The sequence below is a fragment of the Lissotriton helveticus genome, chromosome 9 (assembly GCF_964261635.1).
Source record: "Lissotriton helveticus chromosome 9, aLisHel1.1, whole genome shotgun sequence".
NCBI classification, from domain to species: domain Eukaryota; kingdom Metazoa; phylum Chordata; class Amphibia; order Caudata; family Salamandridae; genus Lissotriton; species Lissotriton helveticus.
In genome coordinates, this window is record NC_136070.1 from 71483603 (window position 1) to 71501784 (window position 18182).

Here is an 18182-nt window from a genome sequence, read left to right on the forward strand (position 1 = left end):
TTGAGACACAATTTTTTAGGAAGCAAACTGCTGGCAATTCCATGCTTCACGCAGGCAGTATTCACCCGAGGCATTTGAAATCCAGTTTACCTTTTGGGGAGATATTTAGACTTGAAAGAAGTTGTAGCTGTACGAGTGACCTTAAATAGAGCATTGACTAGGGTGAACCAGAAAAGTAGGGAAGCCATTCTATGTAAGGCATGCCCTAAAGGAAAGGACTCAACGATCAGGCTCATAACAACTTACAGCAAGCAAGAAAGGCAGTTGAGATACATCATAAGGAAACACTGGTTTTTAATTCATGGAGATCCAGCTGGATACAACAGTGAAAGGGTTTTTGAAAGTGTACTAGCTGCCAAGCATGTAACTTTGGGGTCAACTCTACAGATACTTTAGTCTGTTCCAAGACAAGCTTTTCATCATTTAAGTGTTTAACTACAGGATGGAATATGCAGTATATGTATTGGAATGTGATTGTTGGCTGAGGTACGTAGGCAGCACAACTATAAAAATGCAACCAGTGAGTATGGAGCGAACTGCGGACGATGGCGGAGGCAGCTTGAAATGGGGACTAGGACCTTCGTATCTTGTAAAACGCATCTGCATTTCAAAGAGACACTGCACTATGGTGATTAAGTGACATCTATACTGCAACTATATAAAACACTTAAAAATGTGGCGTCCCCTCCACACCTTGAATGAGGAATAAAGCCCAATTTAGAGATTGCAATAAGTCGTTTTCTGCTGCTTTCTGCCCTCCTACATATCCGAGAGCATACAGCCGCCTTATCCATTTTAATAAAAAGAAATATATATCTGGCTTCGTGGATCTTGACAAACCTCCAGATCGTGCTAAAGAGTGTGAAATCCAGTAGGAATATCTCCATAAGCCCGCACGTGTCTTAGAAAGATTTGCATCCCAGGTTTAGAGATCCTATATCGTACTGTCTCTGACTGGTCCTGAAGAAGGTGGTCTCTACTGCTGCTTTACCAGCGAAACGCATCGACCCTTCTCCTTCCTTTCAAATCAAAATGACTTTGGTCATTAATTGGACAACAGACTCAACGCTATAGGATACCTTTTTTTGTTATTTTTGTGATGGGATGGATGTTTAGGAAGTATGTATGTGTTGTATGTGTGGCTCTTTACCTGGTTGTGTACATTTAATTGATTTTGTATTTTATATGAATTTGAAGAACTAAGGACATATATTGATTACTTCACTGGGTTGCAAAATATTTTCCCCGAAGCCTCTTTGCAGAATGTATATATTTTTATAATTGTTGCATTTGAAAAATATGATATAAAGAAAAAAAAGACTTTTTTACTGTAAAATGAAATAAAATGAGAATAAAAATTCACATTTTGTGCAGACATTGTTGGTGTATGCCCGGTGTTTGAGAGGTAACTCCCATAATACAAATAATTATAGGTCAAGAGGGAGCTTTGGCAGTTGTCTTGGTGTTTCTTCACCCCTCTACTCCCTGACCTGAAAGTAATTTCCAGAGGGGGTCCCCTTTTCTTTACTATTACGTAGGCAGCACAAAGCTGAAGGTCCAGAAAAGAATATTGCAGCACCTGAGAGCGATTAGAAACGCGTCTCCTTCATATCCAGTAGTTAGGCACTTCAACAAACATCACAAAAGTAATCCCAATTGCCGCAAGTATTTTGTGATTAATGCAATCCCTAGGCAATGGTGTGGCGGAGACTGTGAATGGTAATTGAGAGAAATCAAAGCCTGATATACATCTAAATCCAAAGTCGCCAAATGAACCTTGTGGAAGAGCTATACGCATTCTTATAGATTTCATATCAGGCAAGCTGCTACCCTTTCTTTCTTTTATAATCAGTACACAGTGTCACATTTAACATGGTTTTGCAATATAAGGTATGCATCACAAGATGGCAGTAAATAGGTATGCAAGTCAAGATTAATATTTTGAACTATGCAGAACATCTGGTGCAAAGGTGTGCGAACATGCAAGATACTACCACATAGTCACACTACGATTAGAGGGGCAATTAAGAGTAGGCCCACTAGGCCTTATTTTATTTACTGGATAATGAGACCTTAATTTTGAAGATCAGCATGGTCAACTTGATTAATCACTTAGTTGCTACATTTCCGAAATGCAAACAAATTGTTTCATTTATGGGCCCACAGGGGCATGATGAACAAGATCAGCGGTTACATCATCAAAGCAATGTGCACATTCATTGTAGCAACATACAAATTGTGATTGAAGAATGAAATGCATGCCGATTCTGGCTCTAGTTCCAGATATGGTTGTTATTTGAATACTCTCAATAATATTCATTAGGTGCGTTGTGAATCTAAACATTTATTTTTAATTTTATAAATGAAAAACCTTGCAGTCGCAAAGCCAATAGCACACTCGGGACTCAGGAGTCAAGTATGATGTTTCTTTATTCCATCACCATTGTTGAGAAACCCATGACGGCCTTTGTCAATGTCAGCGTGCTTTACTACACCACACAATTTTATTTACTAACAACGTAAATATCATTGTAACAAAGGACGTATTTGGGATATAAAATATATACAATCCTTTAGGAATAACATTCCTGCCATCTTAAAATGGTCAAAGTTTATAAAATATCATTAATTCCGTCTCAGATGGGACTATATATATTTCATTATAAACATATTAATATCAAGCTCGCATGAATCGTTGTGGACACGCACTACATTCGGTGTTGCAGTACTTCAAATACTGTTAGCCATAACAAGGGTCTAATTTTTTGTGTATCTGTAGTATTTTACCTGCTACCCTTTAAACTATCACAATTGCTCTATACTGGTAAGTAACTTCTATTTAGTTGAGCCCTAAATGGGCAGTGCTGGGGAATTCCTGTATGTTAAAAGAACGGACAATCCTGTTTCCGATTATAGATAGTTCTAAGAATTTAAAACTCTTAATTGTGTATTGTGTGAATTCAGCAAAAACCTAGCCCTGATTGGGCAATAATAGGAGATTTCAATATGCTAGGAAATCTAACACACCCTGCTCCCCATGATAATACACAAATTGACCTTTTTATCATTGTGCAACAGCGATCAAACAAAAGTGTGTGTGCGACATATTATAAACCCAACATTATGTAGTGGAGCTGAATCTACCTAAAGTCCATATAGCAAATTCGTTCATCCGAGCGGTCACCGGGGCTAGGGGGTCCGAACGGCCCCCCACTTATCAATGAAAAAGTGCTGGGGAATGATGGTCTCTGGGGCATCAATGAGCCCCAGGAAGCGGGGGGGGGGGTGTGGGGGGTTCGGGCGCCCTATTCCTTTATTAAAATGCCCCAGGTACCTGGTCCACCCGGGGGCCGATTAGTAACGAAGCGCATGAGTACGCAATTTACTTTTTAACCAAAATTTCAGCAGAGGCCGTGGATCCAGCACGACTCCCACCGCATTTTGTTTTTAAGAAAAATGCCTTTTGGGCCCTGTGGGGTAGCTGTGGGACCCCCTACCCCAATCCCTCTCCCCCCAGCTTTCTTGGGGTGAGGGTGTTTCTACCCTGCCCGTTTTTCGTTTTTTTAGGTCTCGTGACCTACAATGCGCGCAAGCGCATTGAGGAGCGAGAATTCAAGTGCTCGAAATCCTCGTCAAACCAAGAGCTTCGTTCCTTGCGGTTTTCTTGAAGTTCACGTGGCCACAGGCACGCGCTTTTGGGCCATAAACTCTGTTCCCCACAGCCTTACATTCATTTCTCCTCCCCCTCCCCAGCCAGCTTCCCCCAGGCCGTAGCAGCACTCCTCCCACACCAGCACCTCCCCTCTCTCTCCCCGCAAACACAGCCTTTACTTTAATTTCTCCTCCCCCTCCCCAGCCATGCCGAATTCTCCTCCCACCTCCCAAGGCCGTCCTTTCTGCCCGCACGAGCCTTCTCTTCTCTCTGCTCTCCCCTCAGGCGCCGTGACATACTTCAAAGGCTTATCACTTCACACGGCCGCAGGCCGTGCAACCAGAGAACTTCAGTTGGTGCGCAGCCCCCCTCCCAACACTGCCTTGTTACTCTCGGCAGCCAACTTTCGTTTCATGGTGGAACAAACCTCACTGATAACACTTCACACGGCCGCAGGCCGTGCAACCAGAGCACTTCAGTTGGTGCGCAGCCCCCCCTCCCAGCACTGCCTTGTTACTCTCGGCAGCCAACTTTCGTTTCATGGTGGAACAAACCTCACTGATAACACTTCACACGGCCACAGGCCGTGCAACCAGAGCACTTCAGTTGGTGCGCAGCCCCCCTCCCAGCACTGCCTTGTTACTCTCGGCAGCCAACTTTAGTTTCATGGTGGAACAAACCTCACTGATAACACTTCACACGGCCGCAGGCCGTGCAACCAGAGCACTTCAGTTGGTGCACAGCCCCCCTCCCAGCACTGCCTTGTTACTCTCGGCAGCCAACTTTCGTTTCATGGTGGAACAAACCTCACTGATAACACTTCACACGGCCGCAGGCCGTGCAAGAACAAACCTCACTGATAACACTTCACACGGCCGCAGGCCGTGCAACCAGAGCACTTCAGTTGGTGCGCAGCCCCCCTCCCAGCACTGCCTTGTTACTCTCGGCAGCCAACTTTCGTTTCATGGTGGAACAAACCTCACTGATAACACTTCACACGGCCGCAGGCCGTGCAACCAGAGCACTTCAGTTGGTGCGCAGCCCCCCTCCCAGCACTGCCTTGTTACTCTCGGCAGCCAACTTTCGTTTCATGGTGGAACAAACCTCACTGATAACTATCGTCTATTGTAGCGAACAACACCAGGTTCAACTTGTGACTTCAGGCGCTACACGCATCTTTGCAGGGTGTGTGCACAACCTAACGCCATTTTTTGTAGCTACCTTTACGAGTATCATTGGGTATTACGACCCTGTCTACGTGCCTTGAAGTAGCATCCTGATGGCTTAAGGCGCTTGCTCACAAGTCCGCACTCGATGCACTCTCTTATCTTCTCCTTCCTGCTACCCAGGCTCCGCATTTCACCCATTGAAATAACTTTAGAGCAGCATAAAAGGGTATACAAACAAAGTAATGTAACTAAACAGAACATATATTCTTAACTAAATGTGGCATATACATGGATAATATATGGAACGTATGTAAGCATAACATACCATATGTAGAGTGCAGAGTGCAGTGTGCAGTGTGCAGAGTGCAGAGTGCAGATTGTGAGTGCAGATTGTGAGTGCAGATTCAGAGTGCAGATTCAGAGTGCAGAGTGCAGATTTAGAGTGCAGTTTGTGAGTGCAGAGTGCAGATTGTGAGTGCAGAGTGCAGATTGTGAGTGCAGATTGTGAGTGCAGAGTGCAGATTGTGAGTGCAGAGTGCAGATTGTGAGTGCAGATTGTGAGTGCAGAGTGCAGATTGTGAGTGCAGAGTGCAGATTGTGAGTGCAGAGTGCAGATTGTGAGTGCAGAGTGCAGATTCAGAGTGCAGATTCAGAGTGCAGAGTGCAGATTCAGAGTGCATAGTGCAGATTCAGAGTGCAGATTCATAGTTCAGAGTGCAGATTCAGAGTGCAGATTCAGAGTGCAGATTCAGAGTGCAGATTCAGAGTGCAGATTCAGAGTGCAGAGTGCAGATTCAGAGTGCAGAGTGCAGATTCAGAGTGCAGATTCAGAGTGCAGATTCAGAGTGCAGATGCAGAGTGCAGAGTGCAGATGCAGAGTGTAGATTCAAAGTGTAGATTCAGAGTGTAGATTCAGAGTGCAGATTCAGAGTGCAGATTCAGAGTGCAGATTCAGAGTGCAGATTCAGAGTGCAGATTCAGAGTGCAGATTCAGAGTGCAGAGTGCAGATTCAGAGTGCAGATTCAGAGTGCAGATTCAGAGTGCAGATTCAGAGTGCAGAGTGCAGATTCAGAGTGCAGATTCAGAGTGCAGATTCAGAGTGCAGATTCAGAGTGCAGATTCAGAGTGCAGAGTGCAGATTCAGAGTGCAGATTCAGAGTGCAGAGTGCAGATTCAGAGTGCAGATTCAGAGTGCAGAGTGCAGATTCAGAGTGCAGATTCAGAGTGCAGATTCAGAGTGCAGATTCAGAGTGCAGATTCAGAGTGCAGATTCAGAGTGCAGATTCAGAGTGCAGATTCAGAGTGCAGAGTGCAGATTCAGAGTGCAGATTCAGAGTGCAGATTCAGAGTGCAGATTCAGAGTGCAGATTCAGAGTGCAGAGTGCAGATTCAGAGTGCAGATTCAGAGTGCAGATTCAGAGTGCAGATTCAGAGTGCAGATTCAGAGTGCAGAGTGCAGAGTGCAGATTCAGAGTGCAGATTCAGAGTGCAGATTCAGAGTGCAGAGTGCAGATTCAAAGTGCAGAGTGCAGATTCAGAGTGCAGATTCAGAGTGCAGATTCAGAGTGCAGATTCAGAGTGCAGATTCAGAGTGCAGAGTGCAGATTCAGAGTGCAGATTGTGAGTGCAGAGTGCAGATTGTGAGTGCAGAGTGCAGATTGTGAGTGCAGAGTGTAGATTGTGAGTGCAGAGTGTAGATTGTGAGTGCAGAGTGCAGATTCAGAGTGCAGATTCAGAGTGCAGAGTGCACATTCAGAGTGCACATTCAGAGTGCAGATTCAGAGTGCAGATTCAGAGTGCAGATTCAGAGTGCAGATTCAGAGTGCAGTTGCAGAGTGCAGTTGCAGAGTGCAGTTGCAGAGTGCAGTTGCAGAGTGCAGTTGCAGAGTGCAGTTGCAGAGAGAACTCAGCAGCACCACCACAGCATCACTCAGCAGCACCACAGCATCACTCAGCAGCACCACAGCATCACTCAGCAGCACCACAGCATCACTCAGCAGCACCACAGCATCACTCAGCAGCACCACAGCATCACTCAGCACCACCACAGCATCACTCAGCACCACCACACCACCACTCAGCACCACCACACCACCACTCAGCACCACCACAGCACCACTCAGCGCAATCCCAGCATCACTCAGCACCACCACAGCATCACTCCGCGACATCACAGCATCAATCTGTGCAACCATTCAACAACAACTGGTTCAATTATGTTCTCGCAATGTTTCAAGCTTTATTACAAATGTCACAAAAAGATGTTATTTCACTTCTGTTCTTGGATTTTCATCACAATAAAATACACTGAACATAATCTTCACAAACGTTATTTACAAAAGTTTAAGCTATTGCCAATATAAATTACAATCACTTTTATTTAAGTATTAATTATTTTAAAAAATTAAAAGCCGTTGCTATTTGTAATATCAATACATCTAAGTCACGTAAATATAAAACATGTTGCATTACAAATGCTATAGTCGTCACATGTGCGAAAGTTATAACTATTGGCATTGAAAATGACAAAGCTATTAATTTAGCTATTTTCAAAATCAACACATAAATAAAAAAATTGTCATTTACAAGACCAATAGCTCAAACTTTCATAATGCGAGACCTGTTGCATTGCAAATGCTTGTTTAATGCTTTTCTGGGACGCGGTTCAAGCTGAGTCCCAAGATGGCTGCCAACACTGCCTGGTTTCAAGTGTTGGCATCCAGGCATATCTCAGCATGAGATCAGTAATGGTATGCATCAGACAAAATTTTAGTTCCTATGACACATTTGTCACAAATATTGAGAATACTAAGCACCGTTTTTTAAATCGGGAGTATGAAACAATAACATTGGAAACGGCTGAGAAAAGAATTGCTAAAGTAACTAGGAGTGACACCTTCAAAGGGATTGGGCCCAAACGCACAAAACCGCATATACTGTCATTTAACACTGAGCATAACACACATAGCAGCAGTATTTATGGTATTTTGAGAAAACATTGGAATCTCTTGATTTATATACCTGGACTCAAGGACGTAATTTCCAAATAGCTGAAGGTGACGTACCGTAGGGAGATGACAATCAGGACTCTGCTTTGTCCCAGTTACATCATGACACAAAAACCCTCTACATGGCTTTCTAGTATGGTAAAGGGTTTCTATACATGTAGAGACTGTAACGGGTGCACTTTGGGAAGAGACAAGTCAAAGTTCTTCTGTTACAACACGGCTAGAGTATACAACATTATCACATAAATTGTAATACCAGATTTGTTACGTATGTTATGGTCTGCCCATGTGACAAGATATATGTGGGTAGCACCATTAGACCACCTAAATTGCGTATTCAGGTAGATGTTCTTGCTAAAGCCACTGGAAGAGGAGCACTTCTTTACAGTCTACGCATAGCATGTGTATCTGCAGCCAACACATGCTACGAATGGAGTATGTTACTTACCATGTAGGCATCTATTCGTATCATGTAGTGCTGCAGATTCACATGCACCCTCTTGCCTCCCCGGCAGGTATAAGATGGTGGCACATATATGCAATAATATTCAACATATTCAACAGCACAAAGCTAACTTAGCAGAATATATCCTTACTTCCTGTAGGCAGGGAGAAAACATTATAAATTAACAAAGGAACCGGTGAACATGCGCAATGACTCTAGAAGGAAATACGACGTCGACCATAAAATATTTCCTCGAAAACAACAACTTGCAGAGTCGGAGTCCAACACTAGATGCAGGATTGTACATAGCACAGCATTATTCGCTGTGGATGCACGCCGTAGGGGACAGAATGATACCCCAGCACAGGCAGTAGCATACAGTGAAAGGGAAATACTCTTCTCTCTCTAAATTTTAAAGAATTGGTAACAATAGCTCTTGCAGGCAGCTGGGCTATCAAGCCAAACCTAACAACCCATATCTTAAGATTGACCAGATGTTTTTCATAAGATGTTTTATTAGAGCAGATGCAGCTTTTTATGACTTAAATGTCTAAGTGGTGCTAGAATTTCAGTTGAACTTTTTTGTATTTGTCTGCAGGCTGACGGGGCCTGTGAACATATATTCACAGTAAATGAAGCGAAGAACGGAGGAATCTATGGAATACTTAATCTGAAACCCTTGCACAAGGACTTGCTTCAAATGGAATTATATGAACATATGTACTACACCAATTGCAAGGTACCATTGTATTCCCAGATACAGATACATTCATTGCTAAGATTTCCATTAACACTGGTGTACAGGAGGCATTCCGTGGGCACTTGTTTGAAATTCCTTTGTTGAAACTTTAGTTGTTGTAGCAGTTTACCATTTATACTGGTAAAAGATGACATAATGCATTGAAAAAGCTTAGAGGAAGACTTGTCCCCTAGTAAACTTCTGCTACTTAATTTTTCACCACAAGCTGACTACTTTACTTTATTCCCCACTGTTTCTAGTCATGTGAAAGTATAAACTCAAACACAATATATGCTGCCAAAATCGCAAATGTACACCTATTTCCATTATGAAACACTTAGGTCCATATAGCCAAGACAATAGTTACAGTAGTATATTGACCTTTCCTAAAATATGCTGAATGTGAGTTGGGCTTGATTTAGTAATTAAATCCAGGTTGAGATTCATATAGTAAGATATTTATGTATGGTTAAGGTTACAATAGACAATAATTATGGAGTGTCTGTGCCAAAGATGATTTTGGAGTTTTTTCATATGGAATCCAGGTGAATACATTGATATTTATTTATTATTTGAATTTGTAGGGCGCAACAGCTGCCCAAAAAGGGTTTCCCGGCGCCATACGGACTTTGTGCTGAGCAGAAAAGCAGGGCATGCAGCTAAGATTATTGGTTAAATAACCAATTCTTTAAAGCTCGACGAAAGGTAGTGTAGACAGTTTCCTTACGTAAGGCCAGGGGGAGAGTATTCCAAAGGAACGGACCTAGATAGGAAAAAGATCTTCCCCCCCCATCCTGGCCAGTTTGACTCTAGGCACCACAAAGGTGCACTTAGATTCGGACTGCAGATGGTATAGATGGTATTGATAGTATAACCTACTGAGCAAGAACTGTGTTGTGAACCTTTTTCACACCCCCAACTTTTAACATTTTCTTTGTCACTGGCTACCATTCTGTGCTAAAATGTAACCCCTTCATTCTGTTGTCATAGGCACTGTTTTATTTACCCATCACTCCTAGTTCTGCTTCTTTCTTCCCATCTTTACTGCATGGCACATTTAGCAGATGAAAATGTTTAAATCTGACTATTGATCAAAAAATCACCAAGTGGCTCGTTAGGCCAGAAGACATATGATCAACTTGTGCTCCTGTTCTTATACATGGGGACAACCTTCTAGTAGCATGTGGCACGGTTAGCTCCAGGTAGCAGTTGCAGAGGAAAACATAATAAAAATAATGCAGAACTGTTATTAAATGTGTTTTATAGTCCAACAAGTGTTATTTTATTTTTAGGTCACCGCTGCTTGTTGGGCCTCAGTGACACACCCGGATTCTCACTTGTTGTATCCTTTTCACGCTGAGGTTCGTATCAGCACAGTCCTCAAAGGGAGAGGCGCATTAGTTGTAAACCTGTAAGGTATATCAATTTTGGAAGTGCCATCCGGAGAATGCGCTTTCTTGTCATCAATACGTTTCATTGTTCCAGTTTCCTTCACTTGTACTCATCATGTCTTCATGGTGCTTAAAGTAGTTGGTAGTGTGCTCCTAGGAAATGGTGTAAAACAATTCTTTGGGCTAAACTGTTATATAGTACTTGCAAATCAGATTCTGAATTATGAACTCTCTGATGTGCTTTGTATTATCCAAGTGGGCCTGGTCATTTGGATATTCTGAAGCCTGGCAACAGAGTTATTAATCTCATTGTGGCCCCTTAAGAATGACTGTGAAAAGCAAGCATTACTGTTTGGGAATGCTGCCTTTTGGAAAGCATTTTTTGAGCGTCTTTCTTCACCTGGACTGTTTTCCTTGACTACCATCCTCAGACTGTGCCTCATGGGCAATGCAAAAACGCCGGGTTCTGTCAGTTTGCTTCCAGCTTCTATGTTTATCAGTCCCAGCCTAGGTACAGTTTTTATATATAAATGTGTTTGAACCTATTACCAATTATGATTTATTTTCTAAGGTTTTATGCACTAACCTATGATCCATGTCACACTCTTTTTAATATGCCATGTACCATGTAATGACCAAGCATATAGGGGTGGGAGCCTTGCTGGACTTTTTATCCTGAACTAAACCTCTGTCAAGGTTTGAGGAGAAGCTGGTCTATAACGTGATGGTTTCTCTTTCTCATTTAGGAGATCGGCCTGTCATGCGCTACAATGCCAGAATTACAGATGCCTGGTCTTGTGCTTGGTGCCCATCCTCTCATGCTGAGAACTGCTTCAGTACAGGTTAGCTTCTATATACATCTACACTACTAACATCATTTTGCAACACATCTACACTCATATACCAACAGCCCCACCATCATAAACCAATCACCTAACTGCATATGTCCACACAGCCAACTTCACATGTCAGCACATCCACCATCATCATACGTCTGTACAATTAACACCATCGCCTAGCACCCTCACCATCATATACCAACTCAAACACAATTCTACTACCCATCAAAACATTTTATACCAACACACCCAGCATCATACGTTAACACCCAACCCTCCTATTTCCACACAAAAAACTCAATGTACCAACACACCCACCATCACACACCAACACAACCAATAGCATATGTCTTCACAACCAAGATCATGTGTACACACAGTCCCCATCTTACCCCAGCAAACTTACAATGATGGGCAAATAAACATCATAGGTCAGCACAGCTAACGTCATACACCAACCGTCAGAAGCCAACGCAAAGTAGCAAATCAGTGCCAAAAGAAATAATTAAAACACCTAAAAAAAGACTAGTTGAAACAGTTGAGGTTGATTAATATAATGAGAGTAGCTATGCCACACAAAGTAAAAAGAAATTAAATTAAAATGTTATGGTAGTACCTTGATATAATCTCTTACACTAGCTGCTTGTTGTTAGCAGCTTTTTATAGGTATATATCTTATAAAATCATGAGAGGCAGACCCACACTCCCATGTGCATGAACTAAGCCCATGCTACATATATACATGTACATACATACTGGTTGTATAGCATGGCTTTTTAACATCATTCTCATGGTCTAGTTTGCATCGCTGCACAAGTGTCTTTGGGCTGAAGTACTATTTTTAAAAGTTGAAATTGTCCTGCTCAGTTAAATAACTTCCTACCTTTGTACTTTCCTTTCTCCTCGTCTTTCTGCACCAGTTCCCTCTAAAGTTATTTCCCATTGAAGCGGATGGGGGTAGATAATAGAAGGAGACACGCTGTGCTGATAAGAAATGTTATGCAACGAAACAGGTTGATACTCCATTAGAATGTTAGAATTGACAAAACAACTGGTTGTTTCCTTTTAGTGTCTCTAGTTAGGTCGAAGCCTGCGTAGGCTGCGCATGCGCAGTCTCGCTGGCGAGATCTTATGATCTTGAGGGAGATTCACTAGTGGGCTTTAAGCCCCGCCCCTCTTTTCCATTGACTGGCGTCACCGTTCATGCTAAACGGTGGCCAGCCATTGGAAAAGAGCTTCCAGAGATGTACAGTTTTCTCTTTTAGAGCCGTCCCACTTGGACTGGCTCGTCTGACTTACTTCCGCCGTAAAAGGTTTGTTATCTTTATGGGGGCAAAACACATGGCCCCATAAAGATAACAAACCTGGCCAGGCCGTCCAAGTGGGACGGCACCATTCAGTACTCCATTTGTTATTGCTTCGCCCCGGCTCCCGCTTGAGTGGATGTGTTTGCTGTGCTTAGTGCTTTTGGGGAGAGCGCGTTCTTACGAAAGATCAACCTCGTGTCTCAGACCTGTACCCCCTCCCGTCTGCATGAGTGGGGCTCTAGCTGGCAGCTGGGAAGGCAGCTAGCTCCTGCATTTCAGTGCTTCTGTGGGACATGCTTGGCTCAGGGCTTTTAGTGCCAGGCCTGGCAGCACCGGTGACATTGACACTAGTGCATGATGTGTGTGTGTGTCCACATGGGTCGCTGAGTTTTGACGAGGCTCCTTTGAACTCGTCAAATTCACGAATAATGGTCCAATACGGTGCTTAGTCTTTCGTTCTTTGTACAAACAAACATGAAAACACAAAACCGGGAATCTGAAGATATCTTAACCTCGCTTCAGGTCTTCGCAGGCACTGTTGCCTTTCATATCCAGCACTAAAGCTATCATATTAGTAAACAGCTGTGGTCTAGCGAACAGTATCTGTGCTCAGATGCGGAGTCAGTTGGCCACATACTGATGGAGACACTGATGGGCCACAACACCCAAGTGAAGCTACAATTGTAGACAATGGCGAACCAAGACTTGTTTACATTGGAGAGCAGAGAAGTGTGTGCATTCATGATTCTAAGTGTTTACGAAGGGAAACCAAGAATTATTTACATTGAGCAGTCGTGTTTACACTGGTGAGGCACAAACTGTTTACAAAGATCAGTGGTGGTGTTGTAGGTCTGGGCGGGCCGTATCTGTGCCATTTCACAATGGGGGGAAGGGGTTTGGGGGTGGATCTCATAGGGAATGTGTCTATGAAGGGACAAAATCATAAACCAATTGCTTTACAAGGCATGAGGGCACAAGGTCATGAAGAGGGGTCGGGGCTTTAGGCTGAGATCTGACCCCCAACATCCCCCCCCCCCATAACAAAAGCTTACGAAGCTACCACTAATGCCCCGGGTAGTATATTAAAAAAAAAATACCCAGCGCCCACCCTCCCGATATGAGCTGGAAACCCACAACCCACACCTGTAGTGTGAGAGACAGCAGTGTGTATGAGAGACAGCAGTGTGAGAGACAGCATTGTGTGTAAGAAAGACAGTAGTGTGTGAGAAACAGCAGTGTGTGTGAGAGAGACAGCAGTGTGTGTGTTCTATGGAGAGACAGCAGTGTGAGAGAGACAGCAGTGTGAGAGAGACAGCAGTGTGAGAGACAGCAGTGTGAGAGACAGCAGTGTGAGAGACCTTTTATTTATGTTTTGGTTTTTGAAACATAAATAAAACGCATTGTTATTTGCAATGTCAATAGCTCAAACTCACGTAAATACGCGACCTATTGCATTGCAAATGCAATAGGTCTCGCATTTGCGAGAGATTAAGCTATTGGCATTGTAAATAACAATGCCATTTATTTATCTGTTTTCAAAACCAACACATAAATAAAAAGTTTGTCATTTACAATGCCAATAGCTCTAACTTTCGCGAAGGCGAGACCTATTGCATTGTAAATGCTTGTTTTGGCTAATTTATTCAGCTATTAATCAATAAAAAGCTTGAAGGAAAGAATGAAAAGGAAGTTTTGTTTTTCCCCAAAAGCTGGATATTTTTTGGGCAAGGTGTGTTCATGTCCAGTGCATAGCGAACGCTGGCCGGTCTCTGATCTGTGAAGTAGCATCGCCCTTTAGAACATTCAGTATGGCCCTTTGGGTGTGGGTCAACAACTTGTAGAGCTGTCCAAAATGGGCAGCAAACTACAAATGTTTCAATGCATTGTCTTGGAAATGCGAAGCTAATGGTCACTTTTATTTGAAACCTGTTGAAAGCGATTTTTATGCTGAATCCCAATTTTATATGGTCAGCGGGCAGCCTGAAAATATGGTGTGGTGTGGCCTTCCTGGGCAACCGCTGGACACCCCTGTGTTTGATGTACCCAAACAACCAGTTGCTGAATCCCAGTTATAACCGACCTAACACTATGTCTTTACAAAAATGGGTGGCACATAATTAAATGATCCTTTTGGTTTCTCTTTGAGCTGACAGAGAGAACACATGAAAAGTATTTGCTGATAGATATGTACAAATGTTTTAACTGTACCTTGATGTTCATGTGGCCAACACATTTATTTCAGGTTTGGCCCGTCAAGTCCTTCTAACCAATTTGGATACTGGCCAGCGGCGGACCTTTGGAGCCAAGAGCGATGTTCTTGTACAACAATTTGCTACCCAGGTGAGAAGGATAGAGTCCTAAATAACAGAGAGCAACTCTTTACTCTATTTGTTACTCTCCCATCCTGGTTTTGTCTCTTGCTCAACTTTTAGGTATGCTTACATCGTAGTAGTGATGCTGCAAAGTCCTTCTGCAGCTGTTTAGTGCAGAGCTTTCTGGTGCAAGTATTGTGTGGACATGGAAAAATTGTATGCAGCACACCACTATCCCTTTGTTTAAACATATCTGCACCAGTTCCCTTTTTTTCCACTTATCGCTATGAATCAGAACTAGCTTTTCACAGTCAGTGCTAGTTCCTGAAAACCCATTGACTCAATGATCTGTGGCTCTTTTTGGGTTTCGCCTGCCGAAGGCTGCGCTCTGCGCAGCTCTTCAGCGCAGGTGAAATCCTATGTCGTCAATAAGGACTCCTGGAACGTCCCCCGGCTCTCATTGGTTAGCTCCATAAATGGAGGCTAGCCATTGGGTGCCGGATCTGTCCATCAAGGCTGGACCAGATTCGGGGGCGTTCCGGAGATTTTTTCCCAGGGCGGAGTTACGTTTTTTGCCGTTCCCTCCCCTTTCACTGAAAGTGAATTCAGATGCGCTGTCCATTCCCGCCCCCTCCGTGTGCCTTTCCGCCCCCTTGCTGTCCTGTGCACGTTTCCCGCCGTCCGTGTCCTCTCCCGCCCCCTCCCGCCGTCCGTGTCCACTCCCGCCCCCTCCCGCCGTCCGTGTCCACTCCCGCCCCCTCCCGCCCCCTCCCGCCGTCCGTGTCCACTCCCGCCCCCTCCCGCCGTCCACTCCCGCAGCCCGTGTCCTCTCCCGCCCCCCTCCCGTCGTCCGTGTCCCCTCCCGTCGTCCGTGTTCTCTCCCGCCCCCCTCCCGTCGTCCGTGTTCACTCCCGCCCCCCTCCCGTTCGTGCAACTCGAGTCAGCTGTGCCCATCAGCGAAAACAGGCAAGAGAGAGACTCTGAAGTCGGCAGTCAGGTAAGTTTTCTTTTTTTTTTTTTACTTTTCTTTTTAATGCCCCCAGCCTCTCATTCCAGCGCTTCCCCACCAAATCCCCCCCAACCCCTCCGCAGCCATTGTGCTGGATGTTGGGTGCGGACACAAGCAGACGACTGGAACCCATCCACCCACTCCCACGGGACTCGCACAGAGCACGAGGAGAATCCATCCACCCACCCCCAGGGGACTCCCCCACGGCACCAGAACTCATCCTCCCACTCCTAATGGACTCACCCACAAATCCGATAAAACTCCATCACCCACTCAGCGTCAGGACTCACCCACCCACTCCAATGAAACTCGCCCACAGCTCCGATAGAACCCATCCACCCACTCCCACGGGACTCACCCACAGCAACAGGAGTCTTCGTCCACCCTCTCCATTGGACTCCCCACGGCACCAGAACGTAGCGTCCCACTCGCAAGGGACTGGGACTTACCCCAAAGTACCAATTTAACCCATCCTCCCACTCCCAAACGCCTCACACACAGCACCGACAGAACTCAACCACCCATTCCCATAGGACGCAGCACAGCACCAGCACATACCCGCACCTCCCACGGGACTCACCCACAACAACTGGAGAACTCACCCATCCATGTCCATGACTCACCAACTGCACCGCCGACTCACCTGGAGAACTCACTCGCCCACAGCAAGAGAGGGCTGTGTCGTCGCCCACATACTGACCGATAGGATAATTCACCCACTGCCATTGCGCCCACCTACTGTTCACGCAGGACTGACGCCCCCGAAGGCTCACCCAACACCCCATCTCCACTCAGGGGAGGTCTCCCCACTCCCGCGTGCACTCACCTAGCGCCTTGAGTAGCTCATCGAAGTTCTCCGAGTGCTTCATCTTCCATTTCCCGTTGAAGTTTTCAGGATGGGTCCGGGGCTGTGCGAGGCCGAGGGCTGGTGGCAGGTGCGCCCGGGGAGGTGCCTCCTAGGGCTGGCTTCTCGTGCCCTGTGGCGGGGGTCTGTGGGCGCAGCACCCTGATATCCCTCTGTGGGCACCCTTTCAATCACCCGAGCACCAGCCCCTGTCTGCGGCAGGGCGAGGACCTGTGCCTCTGCAGTGCGGGCCGCTCCCCCGTCTGATCTCCGTGCTGCGGTGCTACAGTCACCGGTCTGTGCTGCCCGCAGCCGTGCCCGCTGGCTGCTTCCTGGGAGAAGGCGACTCGGCGTGGACGCTGTACCCTCTACCGCGCTCCAAGTGCCATGTGTCTTTTTATTCCTCGCCGAGCCCCGGCCTCCCAGCTCGAGTCCCTGCCCCCTCGGGGAGGAGCCCGCCAACAAAACCTTTCTCCATCCCACCTGTGGAGTTTGATTCTCCCCACCCCCTTGTTGTCCCCCTCTGCACCCTCTCCCCACCGAAAAGAAAATCTATCTATTTTAAGGTGACACTTAAGACTGCGGGTGGCTGCTGTGTCTGCAGATCGCCCTGCTTCCTGCGGCGCCTGGTCAATGAATGTCTTTTCTTCCTGGTGAATGCCTCGCCTGCCTCCCGGATTCCTTCTCCCCCCCGTCTCCTGATGGGGTTTATTCACTCCTGTCATTTCTGCAGTTAATCTGCCCTCGAGTCTTGGCCAGAGCTTACCCTGGGTGGCCGGTCTGGCTGGGGGCTAATGGCCGGCAGGAGCGCGGCTTGACGACTGACTCTGCCCCAACCCAACAGACTATGAGGTTATGGAGACACTGGCCGGAGAATGGCTCTGATCTAGCCCTGCAAGCACTTTTTATCACCATTAACTCGTAGTCACTACAGTCTTCAACAGCACAGTCAGTTAGCTCAGTACAGGGGGGTAGTAGCTCTGTTAGCGCCTAAAAGCAGCACTATTTAGCATTCGGCGCTAAAGACGTCTGACATCCACACATAGGTAAACACAATTATCTAGGCACGTGGCTTTTTACTCAAATGACTAAAAGATGTAATTCATTTGCACTCGAATAAATGAGTGACTGAAACCTTTATATCGAAGGCAGTGAAGCGATTCGCCTGTAGTCGTCCCTGCTAAAGAAGATAAGCCTTGGTGGTAAGAGGTTTTGCGGGCACACGCGAAGTGCGGAGTCAAGCCTCTGTAGTCTCAGCAAAGAGGCCAAAGACTGTACTTCTGACAATCTGCGCTGCTCCCGATGCTTCCTGGCTTATTTTTTTTGCAGTGAGCTCATGAAGCGGAGGCCAGAGGTGACTCGGATAAAAGCATGACCCAAAAGTGATCAATTTAACACGCGGCCTGGAGGCGGGAGACTCGACACCTAAACACGGAAGTGAATCGGCAACTCCAAACCCTGTGACT

At 45.5% G+C, this 18182-nt stretch overlaps 1 protein-coding gene across 9 annotated transcripts in view; it reads left to right on the forward strand.

Annotated features, from left to right (window-relative positions):
* DCAF4 (DDB1 and CUL4 associated factor 4) overlaps nt 1-18182 on the forward strand; it is a 241436-nt gene that overhangs the window by 169515 nt on the left and 53739 nt on the right. For all 9 annotated transcript variants that reach the window (XM_078659484.1, XM_078659486.1, XM_078659482.1 and 6 more), the window contains 5 exons: nt 8874-9014; nt 10307-10356; nt 10837-10916; nt 11152-11247; nt 14794-14891. In XM_078659484.1, coding sequence (XP_078515610.1) covers nt 8874-9014; nt 10307-10356; nt 10837-10916; nt 11152-11247; nt 14794-14891 — 465 coding nt within the window. The remainder of the gene's footprint in view (nt 1-8873; nt 9015-10306; nt 10357-10836; nt 10917-11151; nt 11248-14793; nt 14892-18182) is intronic.